This window comes from Bos mutus, chromosome 1 (genome assembly GCF_027580195.1).
Source record: "Bos mutus isolate GX-2022 chromosome 1, NWIPB_WYAK_1.1, whole genome shotgun sequence".
NCBI lineage: Eukaryota > Metazoa > Chordata > Mammalia > Artiodactyla > Bovidae > Bos > Bos mutus.
Genome location: NC_091617.1, coordinates 345306 through 365738, shown reverse-complemented (window position 1 = coordinate 365738; position 20433 = coordinate 345306). Strand labels below are relative to the sequence as shown.

The following is a 20433-nucleotide window of genomic DNA, read 5'->3' as shown; positions in this document are numbered from 1 at the left end:
GCCCTCGGCGGCACACAGCGAGGACCACCCAGGGATGAAAGACAGCTGAGGGGGAGGGGCCCCGCGACGCCCCGCTCTCCCGCCGCCGTCCTCCTCCTCCAGCTCCAGTCAGTGGAGAACAAGAACGTGCCCCCCCTCCCGCCCCCCGGCGTGGACGAAAATACCTGGCCCACGCCCCGGAAGTTCGCCCCGGCCCAGCCAAGTCTGTCTGGTGACCCATGTTGCGGCCGCACTAAGGCCGCCCCGGCCCATAGCGCGGATTCGAGAACCTGGAAACCGTCTCCGCGGCCCGGGCCCACTGCGCCGGAGGAGCCGCCTACCCGCCATAGCAGCGCAGGTGCGCCGGCGCGCGGAGCCGTGCATTTCGGGACGTGTAGTTTCCCCGCGGTATGGTGGGAGTCGTGGTTTGTGTGCGGCCCCGCCTACCCACCATGACGTGGAGTCGCCTACCCACTATGGTGGCTCAGGCTCCCTGCGCAGGCTTATTGCGCCGGTGCGCGGAGCGGTGCATTTCGGGACGTGTAGTTTCCCCGCGGCATTGTGGGAGTGGTGGTTTGCGCGCGGCTCCGGAGCTGGATCCTCCGCGGCCTTGAGCTGTAAGTGGGCGGCGTCGGTGTCCGCGGGATCCGGACACAAAAGCAGCCGGCTGCTCCTTGGGGGACGCCCAGGCGTCGCGTTCGCGCTTTCTCTCTTTGACGCTCTCCAGCGGGACCGCGGGGGTGCCAGCCACCACGGCCCACCCCCGCGGAGCGTCCGGCCTGGCTGGCTTGTCCAGGCACCCCAAAATGCACGGATCCAGTGGCTGGGGGTGGGAGGGGGGCGGCGTGTGGAGGCTGGCACGCAGGCCGAAGAGGGGGACCCAGATGTGGTTCCAAGAGAGAGAGGTTTGGGGGCGAGCGAATGTCCCAGAAGCCCTGTTGTGTAGGTGGGGTAAGCGGCCGTCGCCCTTGGCCCTCATCCTCAGATGTGAGCCGGGCAGGTTTTGCCCCCAACCCCAGTGTGGAGGCTGGAGAGGACCTTTACCTGGCCCTCCAAGTCACGGAGGGGCAGAGGCCCAGCCCCTTGTCCTGGGAACCCCAGCCGACCCCGGCGTGGGGCTCAGAAGTCAGCCCAACTGATAAAACCCGCTTCATCTGGAACTCCCCACCACCCCACCTCCTCCACGCACCCATCGCTACTTCAAATGATGGGGTGAAGGGTTGGGGTGGAAGGAGGCTGGGAATGAGAGCAATTTAGGGAAGTTCAGACTAAGGACACAGCCTAATGAATGGCTGGAGTGAGATACCAAGAGACGGACCGACCCTTGGGTCTGTTAGGTGGAGCAAGAATAAAATTGTGGACTATACCTTGTTCATATTGCTATAATTAGCCTAATCAAGATAAGCCAGTAGCTTTTCTGTTTTCTTTAGGAGGAAAAATCAGGATATTTTTGCAGGAAAGGAAATAGAGCCATCTCTTTCTAAGTCATTGTTATCTTTGAATTTAAAGCTAAGACTGGATAGTTCCAGAGGAAGTTTAAAACTTCTTGCACTTCGTAGATTTTATGTCTCTCAAAACTGTCCCCATCTGGTTGGCTTTTGTAGTTCAGCCCTCAGACACCAGCTGCCTCCTGGTTCTAAGATTGCATCAGGTGTACATATGGCAGCAGAGCACTAGCCTGCTGATATTTTTAGCTTTCTCAGTTCTCACTTGCTGAAGTCCTGCTGCTGCTGCTGCTGCTGCTAAGTCGCTTCAGTCATGTCCGACCGACTCTGTGCGACCCCACAGACCGCAGCCCACTAGTCTCCCCTGTCCCTGGTATTCTCCAGGCAAGAACACTGGAGTGGGTTGCCATTTCCTCCTCTAATGCATGAAAGTGAAAAGTGAAAGTGAAGTCGCTCAGTCGTGTCGGACTCTTAGCAACCCCATGGACTGCAGCCCACCAGGCTCCTCCGTCCATGGGATTTTCCAGGCAAGGGTACTGGAGTGGGGTGCCATTGCAACTCAAAAATGGCTGAGTTGCAACCTGTAATTTAGCTAGTGGAGGTGACGGAATTCCAGTTGAGCTATTTCAGATCCTGAAATATGATGCTGTGAAAGCGCTGAACTCAATATGCTAGCAAATTTGGAAAACTCAGCAGTGGCCACAGGACTGTAAAAGGTCAGTTTTCATTCCAATCCCAAAGAAAGGCAATGCCAAAGAATGCTCAAACTACTGCACAATTGCACCCATCTCACACACTACTAAAGTAATGCTCAAAATTCTCCAAGCCAGGCTTAAGCAATATGTGAACCATGAACTTCCAGATGTTCAAGCTGGTTTTAGAAAAGGCAGAGGAACCAGAGATCAAATTGCCAACTTCTGTTGGAACATGGAAAAAGCAAGAGAGTTCCAGAAAAACATCTATTTCTGCTTTATTGACTATGCTAAAGCCTTTGACTGTGTGGATTATAATAAACTGTGGAAACTTCTGAAAGAGATGGGAATACCAGACCACCTGACCTGCCTCTTGAGAAACCTATATGCAGGTCAGGAAGCAACAGTTAGAACTGGGCATGGAACAACAGACTGGTTCCAAATAGGAAAAGGAGTACGTCAAGGCTGTATATTGTCAGCCTGCTTATTTAACTTATATGCAGAGTACATCATGGGAAACGCTGGGCTGGAAGAAGCACAAGCTGGAATCAAGATTGCCGGGAAAAATATCAATAACCTCAGATATGCAGATGACACCACCCTTATGGCAGAAAGTGAACAGGAACTAAAAAGTCTCTTGATGAAAGTGAAAGAGAAGAGTGAAAAAGTTGACTTAAAGCTCAACATTCAGAAAACGAAGATCATGGCATCCGGTCCCATCACTTCATGGGAAATAGATGGGGAAACAGTGGAGACAGTGTCAGACTTTATTTTTTGGGGCTCCAAAATCACTGCAGCCATGAAATTTAAAGAGGCTTACTTCTTGGAAGGAAAGTTATGACCAACCTAGATAGCATATTCAAAAACAGAGAGATTACTTTGTCAACAAAGGTCCGTCTAGTCAAGGCTATGGTTTTTCCAGTAGTCATGTATGGATGTGAGAGTTGGACTGTGAAGAAAGCTGAGCGCTGAAGAGTTGATGCTTTTGAACTGTGGTGTTGGAGAAGACTCTGGAGAGTCCCTTGGACTGCAAGGAGATCCAACCAGTCTATTCTGAAGGAGATCAGCCCTGGGACTTCTTTGGAAGGAATGATGCTAAAGCTGAAACTCCAGTACTTTGGACACCTCATGCGAAGAGTTGACATATTGGAAAAGACTCTGATGCTGGGAGGGATTGGGGGCAGGAGGAGAAGGGGACAACAGAGGATGAGATGGCTGGATGGCATCACCGGCTCAGTGGACGTGAGTTTGAGTGAACTCCGGGAGTTGGTGATGGACAGGGAGGCCTGGCATGCTGCAATTCATGGGGTCACAAAGAGTCGGACACGACTGAGCGACTGAACTGAACTGACTGGGGAAGAGTTGTCATTTGGAGGCAGTGGGTGGGAATGAGTTTGATTAATTTGCCCTTTCCCCCACCCTCAACATACTCCTTCCACTGCTTTGCATATGGACTTTTAAACGTTTTTCTTTCCTGAAGAGATGGAATTTTGTCACTCTAGATATGACGATGAGGCAGCTGCCAGTAATGTTTTTACAGTTAGATGCTCTGTATCAGAGAGAATGTGACTTAGGAATTTCAGAGTTGCAGCGTTGTTCATTGAATTTTTAAAATGGTAACACTTTGGCTTGGAGAGGCTAATGGATTGCCCCCAGGTCAGATTCCTTGTCATTGGCTCCCGCAAGCATAGAGTACAGATCTCCAGTTCTTCTGGTCATCTGGTGGTGGTTCTTTATCCCATGCCCTGCTGTCTCATTTGCCCTGACCTCCACTTGCTTATGTTCATCAGCTTACCATGTCTGTTACTGGAAAGACATTTATCATAACAATTATGGTTGGTATTTGTTAAGTGCTTTTCATATGCTGAGCCTGGTGCTTAATGTTTTTATAATCTAGTCTTTGAAGGAGAATTTACAGAGTAGGGAGCTGAGGTTTAGAGAGGCCCAGCAACTCATCCAAGGTCATACTCCTGGTAAACTTAGCACATGATTCCCAGAGGGCCAGACCTCCAGGCATTCTTTTTACTTCCTCCTATAAGTTTTTTTTGGACCTTTTTGTGGTCCTTGACCTTGGGAATTAATATCTAACCGACTTCACTAAGGGAGTCATTTGGTCTCAGAAAATGTGTGGGAAACAGCCAAACCTGTCTACTTATATGTGTAGACAACTCAATAAAAATAGAGGTGAGAAAAATAAAATTGATACAACCTTCAGTTCAGTCACTCAGTCATGTCCGACTCCTTGCAACCCCGTGGACTGCAGCACGCCAGGCCTCCCTGTCTATCACCAACTCCCGGAGTTTACTCAAATTCATGTCCATCGAGTCGGTGATGCCATCCAACCATCTCATCCTCTGTCCTCCCCTTCTCCTCCCGCCTTCAATCTTTTCCAGCATAGACATTTTAATTTACAACATGGATCATTCCTGAGATTATCAGAGATTATTCGAAGTGAAAATTCCAGCAACAGGTTGTAACCTGTTGGGAACATATTTTTCCAGGGCGGGTCAAAATCTACTGTTCCTTATAGACAAATAAGTCTTTGATACACAAAGGTAATGAGCACCTTCAGGCTCCCCTGGTGGCTTAGACGGTAAAGAATCCACCTGCAATGTGGGAGACCTGGGTTTGAACCTTGGGTTGGGAAAATCTCCTGGAGGAGGGCATGACAACCCACTCTACTGTTCTTGCCTGGAGAATCCCATGGACAGAGGAGACTGGTGGGCTACAGTCCATGGGGTCGCAAAGAGTCAGACACGACTGAGCGACTTAGCACATGAGTGCTTTCAATCATGGTCATCTCATTTAAACAGATTTATAGTGTAAATTCCTGTCATGAGCTTATCTGACTTTGAAAAATCCTGGGGAAAGCTTGGCTATCTTGTGCCAGCTGCTCGCTTGTGTTCAAGATACTATGACCTTGGATATGAAGTTTAGATGCTTTTGTAAGTGAAAGTTTTCAAAAACACATGTCGGAAGTTTATCTCATTTTCCCCATTCTAAAGGCCTGTGAATTTTTCTTAATCCTAGTTGTAAGTCCATGTAAAGAAAGGCGTCCCCATGATTTTTTAGTGCAGAGCTCTCTGCGTTAGGATCAGAGCCTGGGGCCGGACTGGATGAGTTACAATCCCAGTCCTTACTGTGACTGTGGACGTGTCACTGTCACGCGAAGTGGCTCTAGTGTGAAGAGCCCGCCTTCCAGTTCAGGAGACCTAAGAGATGCAGCTTCAGTCCCTGGGTCGGGAAGGTCCCCTGGAGGAGGACATGGCGACCCACTCGTGTTCTTGCCTGGAGAATCGCATGGACAGAGGAGTCCGTGGGGCTGCAAAGAGCTGGACACGACTTTGTGCACATGCGCATGCGCACACACAGATACTCCAGAGTATAGACGATAAACTACACCTCTTGGGACAGGTGTGAAGACTAGCTGAGTTACTGGCACTCAGTGCACTTTAGCATGGCGGGTACAGTAAAGTGAAGCTGTGATTCCTAACGCTGAAAGTCTCCGAATTGTAGAAGTAGAGGACCCCAGAGCCCGTGTAGTTGACACTCCCTGTCTTCATTTACAGATGGGATGGAGGCCCCCAGAGGGGAGTCACTTACCAGAGTGTGTAGGCCCTTCATCCAGAGCTCAGGTCTTCTGACTTGTGGGGTATGTGTCCTGGTCTAAAATAGTGACGTGGGAGGCCTCAGAGCAAATCCTGTGTCCCAGCCGGGTCCCTGCCTTGTCTCTTCCGCTTCACCTTCCCCTCCGTCTCCCTGACATTTTAGAGGGAATTTTAAGATCGGAATGACTTTCTTAATACCATTTCCCCCCATCCTTGAGTCCCTTCCCACCAGATATTTTTGAAAACCAATATTACCTTGAGGCTTCCCTGGTGTTCCAGCAGTTAAGAATTCATCTTCCAATGCAGGGTTCAGTCCCCGTCAGAGAACTAAGATTGCACGTGCTATGTGGCAGCCAAGCCCACATACCTCTAACTGCTGAGCCTGAGAGCCACAATAAAAGATCCCATATGCCGCATCTAAAACCTGATGCAGCCAAATTTATAAATAAATCAATAAATTAAATGAATACTAAAGCAAAACAGTATTCCTTTAATTAATACTCACAGGACCCGAGACATAAAATGATACCCCCATCCACGGACCAGCTCCTGTTCAGGGCAGGAGGTGGGGAGAGGGTCAGATTAGCGCCTGGGCACCTTTGTCCACAGATGAATGGAGTGGGAGCACGCTTTCCCTTAGGAGCGGGGCCAACACCTCTGCTTGGCTGTGCTCCCTTCCCCGGTCAAGAGCAGCCAAGGAGATCGTTCTGCTCAGCAAGAGCCGAGGCTGTCTCGCTAGTTGGGGTGGCCTAACCCTTCTCTCTGCAGAGCTTGCTGTCTTGGCTCAAGGGCCCTCTCTCCCCATCAGAGAAAAGTCTTCCTAAGGCGGTCTGTCTAGAAAACTCAAATTGACCTGTTTCTTCTCATCCCCATCAGAACAGTGGGACCTGTCCCAAGCAGGTTCCCGCTCCTCCTTTGTCTGCGTGGCCCACACAACCAGGAGTGGAGCCCCAGTTGGTCCAGCATGAACTGGAAGGTAAGAATATCATCAAACATTTATGGCTTGTGGGTTTTCTTTCTCCTAATTGTAAAAGTTCAGAATAGTTCTGTAGAGATAAGTGGACTAAGAAAAAAACAAAAGAAGAAAATGCAGGAATTATATAATACTTTAAGTAAACACATAAATGTACATTTTTTCACCAGACTTTTGGAGGAAGGCCTTTTCTTTGGGAGGACAATGACTTCCCTCAGACGTGCCTCACCTTGCTTGCAAAAACCACCCCTTTGAAGTTTCACCTATAATCTCACATTTTGGTTTCTTCAAAATGGATGAAAAAGATCTTAAGAAGCAATCGACATGCAAAATCCTTCCTGATTTTTACACTCTTCTTCCTTAATCTTTCCCATTTGTGTTGCCAACAGCATTTTTTTTCCTAATTCAAATTGAGTCTTTCAAAACAGACACCTTAGTTTTCATGGAAATAGCCTTTCTTTTCTGTGGTCATATTTCATGAGTGCCGTGTTTAAATAGATTATCCATTATGACATCAAGTGCTACTTAAATATACTGACTGGCATAAACACAGCTGACCCCTGTAAAACCTTCAATACAGCTGGTGGAAGTAGAAGTTCGAGGGCAACCAAAGAATGTCCTGTGAGCTGCAAGCCTGCAGAAGGCTGTGGGCCACAGTCAGTGGGTCTTATAGGGGCGGGGGGGGGGGTGTCACATTATGTCCTTTAAGGAAGTGGCATGGGGTAGGTGCAGGGTGGCTACTAGGGTAGTCATGAAAATAGATGCTTTGAAAAGGATCAGATCAAGTCAAAATCGTATGTCTTTTCACTATCCAGAGATGGCTGCTATTAATATTAACAATTTTGGTGCATTTTCTACCCATGTTTTTCATATATATATATGTGTAATGTGTATATCTCCAAACTTAGGATCTCATTATATGTATTTTTTCAGTTATCATAAGCATTTTCTGATTCAGAACAGCCACTGGCTTTCATCACAGGAAATGGAAAGATCTGAAAGTAGGATCAGGGAGTCAGGAGACTACAGTTCAGTTCAGTTGCTCAGTCGTGTCCAACTCTTTGTGACCCCATGAACTGCAGCACGCCAGGCCTCCCTGTCCATCACCAACTCCCGGAGTTACTCAAACTCATGTCCACTGAGTTGGTGATGCCATCCAACCTCTCACCCTCTGTCATCCCCTTCTCCTGCCTTCAATCTTTCCCAGCATCAGGGTCTTTTCCAATGAGTCACTTCTTCACATCAGGTGGCCAAAATATTGGAGTTTCAGCTTCAGCATCAGTCCTTCCAATGAATATTCAGGACTGATTTCCTTTAGGATGGACTGGTTGGATCTGCTTGCAGTCCAAGGGACTCTCAAGAGTCTTCTCCAATACCACAGTTCAAAAGCATCAATTCTTCGGCACTCAGCTTCGGATCCCCTCCTTCCCCAGCCCCGTGGGGCCTGGGGGCCGCACAGTGGGGCTCTGGGGACTCTTCTCCAGGAGGAGCCTGGCCAAGGTTCAGGCGGTGGAGTGAAGACTCTCTGAGGGCTTAGAGATGTAGGAACGCACATGTCGCACGTGTGGGGTGTTCCAGAGCTGCCCATAGAAAGGCCAGGAAGGAAAGACGGGGATTAAAGCATGCGGGGTGATGGGGGCCGGGCTCAGCGTGTGCTGAGACGTAGTGAAGGGTTTGTAGCATGGGCAGAGGCTGAAGCGAGTAGTTGGTGACGGGGCGGCAGCTGGTACCAGAGGCCGCGTCAGCAAGGGCCAGCGTGTGTGCTTGGTGCTCCGAGGCCAGAGCACGTCTCAAAACCACCTCGGCAAGTTAAAATATGAATTGTGGTCCCACCTACTGGAGTTTGAGCGCGTTGGCCTGTGGGTGAACGAGTTCCTGGGTGGCGCTGATGTATTCCGGTGAGCCACTGCACAGAGAAAGCTTTCTTTTTAGTTGTGGAGCGACAGCAACGCACTTGACCGCCCAGGCCAACCCGACTTGTCACAGAAGAAGTCCTTTCCTGTGTCAGGAACACAGTTTTGTATAGAAAACTGTACAAAAACCGCCTGTACCTTCGTGACATTCGGGCAGACACACAGCTCCAGGGCTACCAGGGAGCCCTGCCAGGTAGTGTCTGAAAGGAATGGCCTTCTGCCCAAACTGCAGTGACACCCCCTGCCCCCTGCAGGAGATAAAGGACTGTGGGACGCCCAAGACATCCTGTGCTTCCCTGTCTACCTCCATCAGCCTGTGGCCATGAGCAGCAGTCAGCGACAGCAAGCACCCAGTGCCTTAGTACCTCAGCAACTGGGGGTTTTGAAAATGTCAGTCATTTGCGGGACTTCGCTGGTGGTCCGGTAGTTAAGACTCTGAGCTCCCACCACGGGCAGGAGTTTGATCGCTGGTCAGGGAACTAAGATTCCATATGCTGCAGGGCGTGGCCAAGAATAAATTTTAAAAGGCAGTCATTCTCATTACACGCGTATTGGCGTTTATTTAAAAAACTGATATAGAGCTAGACCACCCAACTGTGTTTTCTTGATTCACTTCCCTGAAGGTTTGGGAGTTAATCTGAGGGTTTTGTTAGAAGGGAAATCAAAAGAAGAGATTTCACACAACTAAAAACTAAGATCATGGTATCTGGTCCCATCACTTTATGGCAAATAGATGGGGAAACAGTGGAAGTAGTGTCAGACTTTATTTTTCTGGGCTCCAAAATCACTGCAGATGGTACTTGCAGCCATGAAATTAAAAGACGCTTACTCCTTGGAAGGAAAGTTATGACCAACGTAGACAGCATATTCAAAAGCAGAGACATTACTTTGTCAACAAAGTTCCGTCTAGTCAAGGCTATGGTTTTTCCAGTGGTCATGTATGGATGTGAGAGTTGGACTATAAAGAAAACTGAGAGCCAAAGAATTGATGCTTTTGAACTGTAGTGTTGGAGAAGACTCTTGAGAGTCCCTTGGACTGCAAGCAGATCCAACCAGTCCATCCTAAAGGGAATCAGTCCTGAATATTCATTGGAAGGATGGATGCTGAAGCTGAAACCCCAATATTTTGGCCACCTGATGTGAAGAGTTGACTCATTGGAAAAGACCCTGATGCTGGGAAAGATTGAGGGCAGGGGGAGAAGGGGACAACAGAGGATGAGATGGTTGGATGGCATCACCAACGATGGACAGGAGTTTGGGTGAACTCCCGGAGTTGATGATGGACAGGGAGGCCTGGCGTGCTGTGGTTCATGGGGTCGCAAAGAGTCAGACATGGCTGAGCAACTGAACTGAACTGAACTGAACTGAAAGGTCTAGCACACCTGCCTGAGAGTTGCAGGAACAGTGGCCCTGAAAGTTTCGCTTCAGCCTGTGTAGTGTCCTTGACTCCCACTGCACTGCCCGCTCTCAGTCCCAAACTTCCGCCTCTTGCCGCCTCCTCCCCACAGCCTTTAAAAAGAAAGTAAATACCAAAACCACTTCCCTGGGTTTGTTTGTTGACATGCTTCCATTTCAGTGGGTTTCTAGCTTCTGATTTCCATGTACATCCTGTCACTGCTAGAGCTTAGTTTTGGGTGTAGATCTTGGAGAACATTGGGCTGGGCTTTCCCGGGTGGTGCTAGTGGTCAAGAACCTGCTGCCTGTGCAGGAGACCCAAGAGATGCAGGTTCGATCCCTGGGTCTGGAAAATTCTCCTGGAGGAGGGCATGGCAGCCCACTCCAGAATTCTTGCCTGGAGAATCCCATGACCAGAGGAGCCTGGCGGGCTACAGTCCATGGGGTCGAAAAGAGTTGGACACGACTGAAGCGACTCAGCACTCAGGCATGAACTGTGGGCTGCAATAGGGGTCTGATTATGACAGGACTCCAGGGGCTCATCCATAGGGATGGAGAGAATTGGGAGGGAGTGACTTGCCAGCGTCAGCGACTTCCCTTTCACTTTTCACTTTTATGCATTGGAGAAGGAAATGGCAACCCACTCCAGTGTTCTTGCCTGGAGAATCCCAGAGATGGCGGAGCCTGGTGGGCTGCCGTCTATGGGGTCGCACAGAGTCGGACATGACTGAAGCGACTCAGCAGCAGCAGCAGCAGCAGGGCTAACTAGGGCTCAGCCAGGGAAAGTCCCAGTGAACGTAAAATGAAGTTTATATCTCCACACTGGTGACTTTTGTCTCCAAGGAGGTAAAAGTTAGCATCTTTTCTTTCTTAGCTGGCTTATAACTGTAGAGCCAAGCCTCTCCTCTAAGCTGTGACCCTTCAAGAAAGTAGATGAATTAGATGGTTGGAGGGTTGTTGGGGGAAGTCAGGGAGATTAGCCATAGGTCTGAGGCAGGAAGGGCCTGGACACCAAGTCAGTGTTCTAAACAGCTTGTATTCGTCAGGGTAGAAGGTTTTTGCTTTTGTAACCTTTTTAGTCTTTTATACTTGTTTGCCAAAGTGAGCTTTCTGAAGTGTATCAGTTCAGTTCAGTCGCTCAGTTGTGTCTGACTCTTTGCGACCCCATGAATCGCAGCACGCCAGGCCTCCCTGTCCATCACCAACTCCCGGAGTTCACTCAGACTCAACATCCATCGAGTCAGTGATGCCATCCAGCCATCTCATCCTCTGTTGTCCCCTTCTCCTCCTGCCCCCAATCCCTCCCAGCATCAGAGTCTTTTCCAATGAGTCAACTCTTCGCATGAGGTGGCCAAAGTACTGGAGTTTCAGCGTTAACATTATTCCTTCCAAAGAAATCCCAGGGCTGATCTCCTTCAGAATGGACTGGTTGGATCTCCTTGCAGTCCAAGGGACTCTCGAGAGTTTTCTCCAACACCACAGTTCAAAAGCATCAATTCTTCAGCGCTCAGCTTTCTTCACAGTCCAACTCTCTCATCCATACACAACCACTGGAAAAACCATAGCCTTGACTAGATGGATCTTTGTTGGCAAAGTAATGTCTCTGCTTTTGAATATGCTATCTAGGTTGGTCATAACTTTCCTTCCAAGGAGTAAGCGTCCTTTACTTTCATGGCTGCAGTCACCATCTGCAGTGATTTTGGAGCCCAGAAAAATAAAGTCTGACACTACTTCCACTGTTTCCCCATCTATTTCCCATGAAGTATATAGGTTATGCTTATTCTTTACTGTTTAACCCGATTCTGTGGTTGAAAACTATTATCTAGTTACTCAGAGTGTTCTTGGGACATAATTTGTTGATGTCAGTTAATTCCACTTCATTGAAATCAAAAGTCAGTGGGAAGACGGCTGACGTAGGAGTCAGAGTGTTCGGTTCCAACTCTCGCTCCTCCTGAATTAGCTCTGTGACGCGGGGGGCTCACCACCGCCCTGAGCTTTACTGTCCTCCTTTGTAGAACAAGGTGTAGACCAAGTCCTTGTTCAGATCCTTTCACAGCCCTCCACGTCTGGGAGCAGACTGTTCTCAGCTGAAGTTTTCATTTACCCATTTCAGATCAGCTTTAGTTAAACCATCAGAGGGAGGGACAAATGCAGTCTCCATGGAAGAGTCTCCTTGTCCCAGTGCTGCATATAGTTAAGTGATGCTTGGCATTTCACCTAAGGAGTTCACTGGACTAAATCCTACTTGGTCCTCCGGAATAATGATCTCTCAATGAAGGCATAGCTTTTCACTTTATCTGGGAAGGAATTTTTAATCACACACAAAAAGCTCATACTTATTATTCAGGTTCTACTAATCGTGTTTCCCAGACTAGTATACTGTTTGCCTTGAGATACTTGTGATATATAGAATTTCATAATAAAGCCTGCTCATGCACAGAGAGTGATTCCAATCCCCTGGTTATTCCCAGATCTCATCTTAGCCAGTGGGTTAAAACTTCCCTCCAACAAAAGAATTACAGGAACAGTGAATTAAGTAGCTAAGCTTTAACATTTTAAGTTTTACTTTATTTTACAGTAAAGTTTTACTGTATTTTACTTGTATATTTATTTTACCTTCAAATACCAGTGCTAACGCGTAGCTGGAACCAAGAGCCAATCATGGTATCCCATAAGGGTGGGGATTCAGAAGGAAGATTTGGTCCAGCCTCCCTTTGCAGGTGAAGAGGCAGAAGCTGGGGAAAGTCAAGTGACCGATGCGGGCCGCACGTGCTGTGCACGGGTCAGTGAGTGGCCCGAGCGGGGCTGTGCCCAGTCCCCCGGCTCCAGCTGCTCACTGCAGACCATGCCGCTGCCTCAGGCTCAGGGGGTGAGGGGCAAAGTGCATGGTCAGGTTGTGAGAGAGCACAGCCATGGCATCTGTGAAGCCGGCAGCCAGGGGGTGGTGAAGGGCACCTGAAACCAGGCTGCCCGAAACCTGGAACCGGGCCCTCATCTCTGCACCTGGGAGCCCCCACCCAGCCTGGTGCCCAGTGCTTAACACGGTGCACAGGAGACGTGTGCCGAGTGAAGGGACGTGAAAGAACATTCCTTATCCATGATCGAACGGCTCCACGAGTTTTCTTTCTTCTTTAAGGTGCTTGAACACTTCCCCCTGCTGCTGTATATCTTGGCGGCAAAAACACTAATCCTCTGCCTGGCGTTTGCCGGAGTCAAAGTCTACCAGAGGAAACGATTGGAAGCAAAGCAGCAAAAGGTGGAAGCTGAGAAGAGGAAGCAGGCGGAGAAGAAGGAGAGCTAAAGGGGAGTGAAAGGTATGGGCTTTGCAGACTGAACTACACGGCAGGTTAGGGCGGGCCTGCCCCTGGATGTGATGAGAACTCTGCCTCCCTCCGGCCTGAGGCTCTGGGACGGCGCAGGGCCCCACCTGCCCCCGGAGGTCGGGCAGCTCTGTGTCAGGTCCAAGTGCAGGTCCTGACCTTTGAGCCCCGTCTGCTCTGGGGCCACAGGGGATGGACAAGTCCTCACCTCTGCTCCGAGCCTGCAATGGTTCTCCCTTCACAGGAGCAGGGGTGTTTGACAGAATTTGGGTCACAGGACTCTTGATACTTTCAGGAAAGTTGTGGACCTTCTCCCTGGAGAAGCTCACATACTAGAAACACCTAAATTGGACCTAACATTGCAGACAGGGATGGGGAGGATGTGGGATCGCAGGTCACATAAGACCCCTACCTGTACCTAAGATTAAGAAATCCTGCTGACCTCAAAATGAAGTCTGACTCCTAGATTCGGCATGTAAGTCCTTCTCCACTCGTCCTCACCCAGGTCACGTGTCCCCTGCTGCTGCCTCTCCCCATGCTCCTGCAGACCACCTTGACCACAGTAGACTCTCTTGGCCTTTGCTTGTTAGTCCCCTGGCCCAGAACGCCTTCCTTATGACCACTCCACCAGCACAAAATCTTCCTCATTGCTATAGCCTGGTGCCTGTCTCAGAGCTCATCTGTGTGTGTATGTGCGTGCACACTCAGTCGTGTCCAACTCTTTGTGACCCCCACCAGGCTTCTCTGACTCTGGGATTCTCTAGGCAAGAATTCTGGAGGGGGTTGCTATTTCCTACTCCAGGGGATCTTCCCAACCCAAGGATGAAACCCAGGTCTCCTGCGTTGGCAGGCAGATTCTTTACCACTGAGCCATCTGGGAGCTGCCCCATAGCACAGGGGCTGCCCAGAACGTGTTTGTTTTTAAGGCACCAGGAGGAAGTTATTCAACCCCCAGCTTACAGGCTGGACTAATGACGGTCAGCAGGTTCCTTCATTCTCCTGTGCTCGCCCAGTTTCATCACTTGTCAGGTTGAGGTCTGTGCTTTTCTCTAAAAAATGAGAGGACTCACATATGGTAGCAGGGAATCCTAGATCAGTGGTTTCCAAAGTTGATTAATGATCAGGTTGCCTGGGTTCTTTGTTACAATGCAGATTCCCAGGGTCCAGCCTCAGAGTGACTCCGTTACATCTGTGGCTGGATCTGGGCACCTGTTCTTTCGAAAACCTCTCAGGTGATTCTTCCACTGTCTTCTCAGCAGCTGGGTTTGGTGACCTCCAAAAGCCCTGTTAACCCTGAGATAGGCTTCTGTAGAGATGATTTCCTTTACAGGACTCATAGATTTTTCATTAATAATAATTGCAATATGTCTTGAGTGATCTGTGCTAGCATTTTCCTAAGCATTTCACAGACAGCCATGTTACCGACCACTCCTGGCAGCCCTGTGTGGTCCATTCAGACTGAGAACATGGCCCACCCTGTACACGGTCAAGGACAGACAAGCAGAATTGAACCCAGGTGGGACATCCAACCGCAGGGCCTCACCCCTGGCTGCACTGTGTCCATCCTCAGGATGGAGCCGTGGGAAACACTGGGCTCCTGGTCCTCCCTCTAGGATAGGGGCAGTCCTCTCATCGCCCACTGCTCCCTGGGCCTTGGCGAACTGTACACGTTACAGGCAAAGGAAGTTACTGTTATTAAACCTTGCCTTCTGGAAAAAAACAACATTTTTATTGACTGAAATTTAGGAGCAGGCACTAGAGTGGGGGGGGGTGCTTCCCAGGTGGTGCAAGTGATAAAGAACCCACCTGCCAGCGCAGGAGACAGCAGAGTCATGGGTTCGATCCCTGGGTCAGGAAGATCCCCTGGAGGAGAGCATGGCAACTCACTCCAGTATTCTTGCCTAGAGAATCCCCCTGAACAGAGGAGCCTGGCGGGCTACAGTCCATGGGGTCACAAAGAGCCAGGCACCACTGAAGCAACCTAGCACACACTAGAGCAGGGAAACGGGGAGTACTTGGAAATTAGAAAAGGTGAGGGAAGGCAGTTTCCATTGAAGTGTTGCCTGGACTTCTAATCCAGACAGAGTTATCATTTTGTGCGTTAACTGCAGAGAGGAAGCAGAGATCAGATGTGAGATCACAGATACTTCTTCCCTTCCCCAAATGTCCATGGCAGCCCAATGTGAAGGAGAGATGCCTGGCTTGCCCACCCAGCCCAGAACTGACCAGGGGGCTCCGGTTACCCTCCCAGGTAGGGGGCTTATCAGCGTTTAGCCTGGAGCCTTGTTTTACACGGAAGGGATTTTTAGATGAAAGGAAATTGTGGTGCTAAAAATACATGATCGATAGACAAGCCTCCGCGGTTTCTGTTTCAGTTTAAATAGCTGAGCATAAACGTAGATGCTGAGCAAGTAAAACATTCACAGTTATTCTGCCAGACAGTTCATCGTCATCCCTTTGGTCTTCCTTTCTAGATTTTGTGGTGTAACTGTCAGCTCAAGTGGACTCCAGCTGAGAAGAAAGTCTTAATTATTGAACAATATGTCAGAAGACAAACTCGCAGCCTCTAGTCTAACTGAAAATGATGTGAATTTTTATATGCTTTTAGAAGAACCAGTATTTTGTTTGCTAAAATAAAATAACCTTTGTAGAATAAGCCAGAGTACATGTGTGCCTGTCTTCTCCCTCCCCCTCGCTCTCCTCTGTGTAGTCAGAGGAGGAGGGAGTTTTGCGTTTCCAGCATTTCCTTGCCGTTGGCGCCTGATCAGAGGTGCCCCTCTGTAGAGGACTGGGCTGTAGATGGTCCCCATCACCCAGCCCTCCATCCTTCTTATCTGCTCCCTGGCACATCCACTCCTTGTCTCCTCTTTAGCTCCTCCTGCAAGCACTGTGGCCCTTTCTCATGTTTGCATCCTTGGGGTGGAGGGAGGCTGTTCAACCCTCCAGCAGCGTTGGCACCTCTGCTGAGCCTGTGAGGTCCTTGCAGGGAGGAGCTGGGGTGAGACCTGCCTGCAAGGGTGGGTACCAAGTCTAGGTCAGGCTATCGGATCCCTTTGCGAAGAAGAAAGAGGGGCCCACGTGTGCTTTGTCCTTTTCCCACCAGTTTGCTTGTTGGGATTTGCTGGCATGAGATGAAGGACAGGATGCCAAGAAGACTTTCAGATTTGAGATAGCGGGGCCCGTAAGTATTTTTCTCTGCATCTAACAGACTGAGGTCTCTACTAAAAAGTTCCTGTTTTTTCACTTCTCTCAAGATACCGGAGAGGATGGGGAATGAGGACACAGTAACCAAAGCCATAGATATGGTGAAATATTTGGTCTCATTGCTTGCAGCCACATGGGCAGTTTGCAATTTGCAATATTCGTAGATCTCCACCCCGACCCCCACGCCACCCTGGCCCAGATTGGTAGAACTTGGATTTTTAAGCATGAGGGATAAAAGGAATTACATTTTTCTTCCATTTTGCTATGAGTGCTGGATGCTCCTTGTCACAACTTAGAAAACGGAATTTATAGAGAATCAAAGTTTTAAATGGCTTCCCATGTGGCTCAGTGGTAAAGAATCCACCTATCTATGCAGGAGACATGAGTTCAATCCCTGGGTCGGGAGAAGGAAATGGGAACCCACTCCAGTATTCTTGCCATGGACAGCGGAGCCCAGCGGGCAACAGTCCGTGGGGTTGCAAAGAGTCAGACACGACTGAGCAACTGAACACACAACACACACACAGAGTTTTAAATATGGGAGATTTTGACTCTATAAGCTACAAATCCCAAAATAATCAGGGGGACTTTCCCCTGACATTTCATGGAGAATCTATGCCTACCTAGTTCAGGTTTATTTTAGGAAAATATCCTTCAGCTATTTTTTTTTTTAATTTTTAAACTTTACAATATTGTATTAGTTTTGCCAAATATCGAAATGAATCTAGTTCAGGTTTATTTTAAACACAGGTGATTGCCTAGACTTTGGGGTTTAAACCTCAGTTTTGGAAATTGTGGAACATCTTGCCATCTTGAAAAATTGGGTAGCAGATGACCTGAGCATGGGAATAAACCACTGACCATGCCCATGGGTTTTCTGTAAACTGTTGGGGGTTTAACTCCTTCTTTCTGATACTCTCTTCTGCCACTACAGCTGCTAAGTCACTTCAGTTGTGTCCGACTCTGTGCGACCCCATAGACAGCAGCCCACTAGGAGAAGATAATTAATCACTGTAATGTCGCTAAGTCGTGTCTGACTCTGCAACCCCATGGATTGCAGCCCTCCAAGCCTCCCTGTCCTTCACTATTTCCTGGAGATTGCTCAGATTCATGTCCATTGAGTCGGTGATGCCATCTAACCATCTCATCCTCTATCGTCTCCTCCTCCTGTCCTCAATGTTTCACAGCATCAGGGTCTTTTCCAATGAGTTGGCTCTTTGTATCAGGGGGCCAGAGTATTAGAGTTTCAGCTTCAGCGTCAGTCCTTCCAATGAATATTCAGGGTTGATTTCCTTTAGGATTGACTGGTTGATCTCCTTGCAATCCAAGGGACTCTCAAGAGTCTTCTCCAACACCACAGTTCAAAAGCATCAATGCTTCGGCGCTCAGCTTTCTTTTTGGTTCAACTCTCACATCCATGTGTGACTACTGGAAAAACCATAGCTTTGACTATAAGGACCTTTGTGGGCAAAGCAGTGTCTCTGCTATTTACATGGACAGAAACCATATGCATGTTCAGGCCTCACTAGATGTGTCATGACTGTGCCACTGGTGCTCAGAATGGATGAATGAATAAATATAAATATGACCCTCATGACCCACGTGGAAATGAGTCAGGAACTTGGCTCATCACTGTTAACAGGTTGCTGTCAGGGACTGAACTGTGTCTCCCCCAAATCTCATGCTGAAGCCCTGACTCCCAGCACTTCAGAATGTGACGATATTTGGAGATAGGGTCTTTAAAGAGCTGATTAAGGTAAAATGAGGTTCAAGGGATGGACCCTAATCCCAAAGAACTGGTGACCTTATAAGGAGAGGAGATTAGAACAGAGACAGGTGGAAAGTCCAAATAAGAACACAACAAGAGGGTGACCATGTGCAAGCCAAGTAGAAAGGTCTCAGGTGAAACCAGACCTGTGATACCTTGATCTTGAACTTCCAGCCTTCAGAACTGCAAAAAAGTTAATTTCAGCTATTTTGTTATGCAACCTTAGCAAACTAACACAACTGTGAGTCTCTCTCCAGACCTACTGCAGATGTGATGTACCATCATGGATAGCCAGCAGTTCCCATTCCCATATCATAGAAGCCAGACAGGAATTGTTCTCAGTGTGTTCCATGATGCTTTAAAATCCAAAGTGTATCCATGGGACCAGCTCAGCTGTAAGAAAGCCCTTTATGAGGTCATCATCCTACTCTGGCCAGAGGGAGGCAGGCAAATTTTGAAAAACTCTTGAAGACCTCCCATGCCTCACTTTGCAAAACCTCTTTTGAGAAACATCATTACCAGAAATCTATTCAATAGCATCAAGAAGAAGCAATGTCTCCAGTATTTGCAAACACTGAGAACACTGCAATACGATGGGTTTACAACAGTATATTTTGGGGAAACTGATATCCCTGAGAGTCTTGTAACTGGGGAAGATTTTAGTGATGGTTATTACATGCCGACTCCAACCTGGTGTGTTGTGCATGCTGGTGGTAGTCAAGGATGGGTGCCATGGAAATATCGAATGTTCCTAAGGGATGAGTTATGCATCAAACAGGAAGACAACCTCTTCTTCGAGTTCTGTGATGTGGTGAAGAAGGCCTATGGCAAGTGCGCCATTGTGGTCAAAGAGAGAAGGCAGCAGGACGAGACGAGGCCGAAGGAGGGCAAAGAGACTGATGCCCAGGCCCATGTCCCCTCGGTGGTTAACTTAACAAGCGTCACATGTTGTCCTGAGGTAGCCAAGTCCTATGGCCATAAACTACTCACTCTGCCTTCTCCTTACAATTACCTGAACCCTTTAGACTCAGCCTGGTCTTCTCTGAAATGGTTCATCATCAATAATAGGAAGGAGTTTTGTCTGCAGTCTGTGGATGGTGTCTATTCTTACCAGTATATACTCTTCAGTGATTTAATCAGCAAAGGAATTGAAAGGATAAACCTCAGCAAGTGGAGGACAATAACTACCAAAGTACGAAGATGGGAAAATTACTATCTTGGTAAACTTTCTTAAGGGTGGTGATCCCTCCAACCAGTGGTAGGACGGTGCTGTGGGCATGATCTTTACTGATTCTGTTGGTCTTGATTCTGGACCACTGTGGCCAAAGACACTCTAATAATGACCTCACAGGGATCCTGTGAGAACTGAGGTTCCTAAGGGCTTTGGTAAAGTGCTGATGGGTTGCTGAGGGGTTTCATTAAATCTTGTTGGTAAATTAGTAATCTTGACTCTCATTCTCATCAAGGCCACTTTGAGGGCTATTATGTCCGTGGGAGGATTCAGGTTAACCCAGTCCAAAGGAGCCTGGTGGTGAGTTGAGGTGAACAGAGCTAAAGGTTGTATGGTCAAAATTTAGGTCTGGGAGAAAAAGAGAACCAAGTGTGTGGTCACAAAAAGTTGAAATTAACTAGTGTGCCTACTGGTTTCAGTCCACCAGAGTAATCCATGGGGAGGCAGTTTGCCATTGACAGTTGTGGTCTAAGTGGTGGCTGAACTGGCTTTTTCCTCCCATTGCTTGAAAGCAAGGAGGCAGAGGGGTGAGCAAGAGACACCCAAGGAAATTAAATCCCATGCAGATCCCCCAAGGCAACTTGGTGGTCCCCATGAGGAACCTGGGAAGCTATGACAGTAGTTGGTTCAAGTAGGACTTAGTGGGCAACTGGGTGACATAAACAAGAGTGTCTACAGCACCTACTTATCCAATTCATCTCCTATTCCAACTGCAAGAGTCCAAACAGTTCAGTTCAGTTCAGTCACCCAGTCATGTCCAACTCTTTGCCACCCCATGGACTTCATGAATTTACTCAAACTCATGTCCATTGAGTTGGTGATCATCTCATCCTCTGTCATCCCCTTCTCCTCCTGCCTTCAATCTTTCCCAGCATCAGGGTCTTTTCCAATGAATCAGTTCTTTG

General features: G+C 48.4%; 2 protein-coding genes across 3 annotated transcripts; both read left to right on the top strand.

Moving 5' to 3' along the window:
• Positions 1 to 457: 457 nt before the first annotated feature.
• Positions 458 to 15987, top strand: SMIM11 (small integral membrane protein 11). Of its 2 annotated transcripts, none has more exons than XM_005893358.2 (4): positions 458 to 596; positions 6601 to 6700; positions 13142 to 13319; positions 15800 to 15987. In XM_005893358.2, the coding sequence occupies exons 2-3, from the start codon at positions 6689 to 6691 to the stop codon at positions 13304 to 13306; spliced, it is 177 nt and encodes a 58-aa protein (XP_005893420.1). In that variant the 5' UTR covers positions 458 to 596; positions 6601 to 6688; the 3' UTR covers positions 13307 to 13319; positions 15800 to 15987. The 2 variants fall into 2 exon arrangements, with proteins under 2 accessions (XP_005893420.1, XP_070221403.1); XM_070365302.1 differs by lacking the exon at positions 458 to 596 and adding an exon at positions 5750 to 5768.
• Positions 15988 to 18775: 2788 nt separating this feature from the next.
• C1H21orf140 (chromosome 1 C21orf140 homolog) lies at positions 18776 to 19631 on the top strand. Its single transcript, XM_005893359.2, has one exon. The coding sequence runs from the start codon at positions 18776 to 18778 to the stop codon at positions 19529 to 19531; it is 756 nt and encodes a 251-aa protein (XP_005893421.1). The 3' UTR covers positions 19532 to 19631.
• Positions 19632 to 20433: the final 802 nt, after the last annotated feature.

Coding starts and splice junctions, on each gene's coding strand:
- C1H21orf140 (XM_005893359.2), top strand. CDS start 18,776: ATGCCTCACTTTGCAAAACCTCTTTTGAGAAACATCATTACCAGAAAT.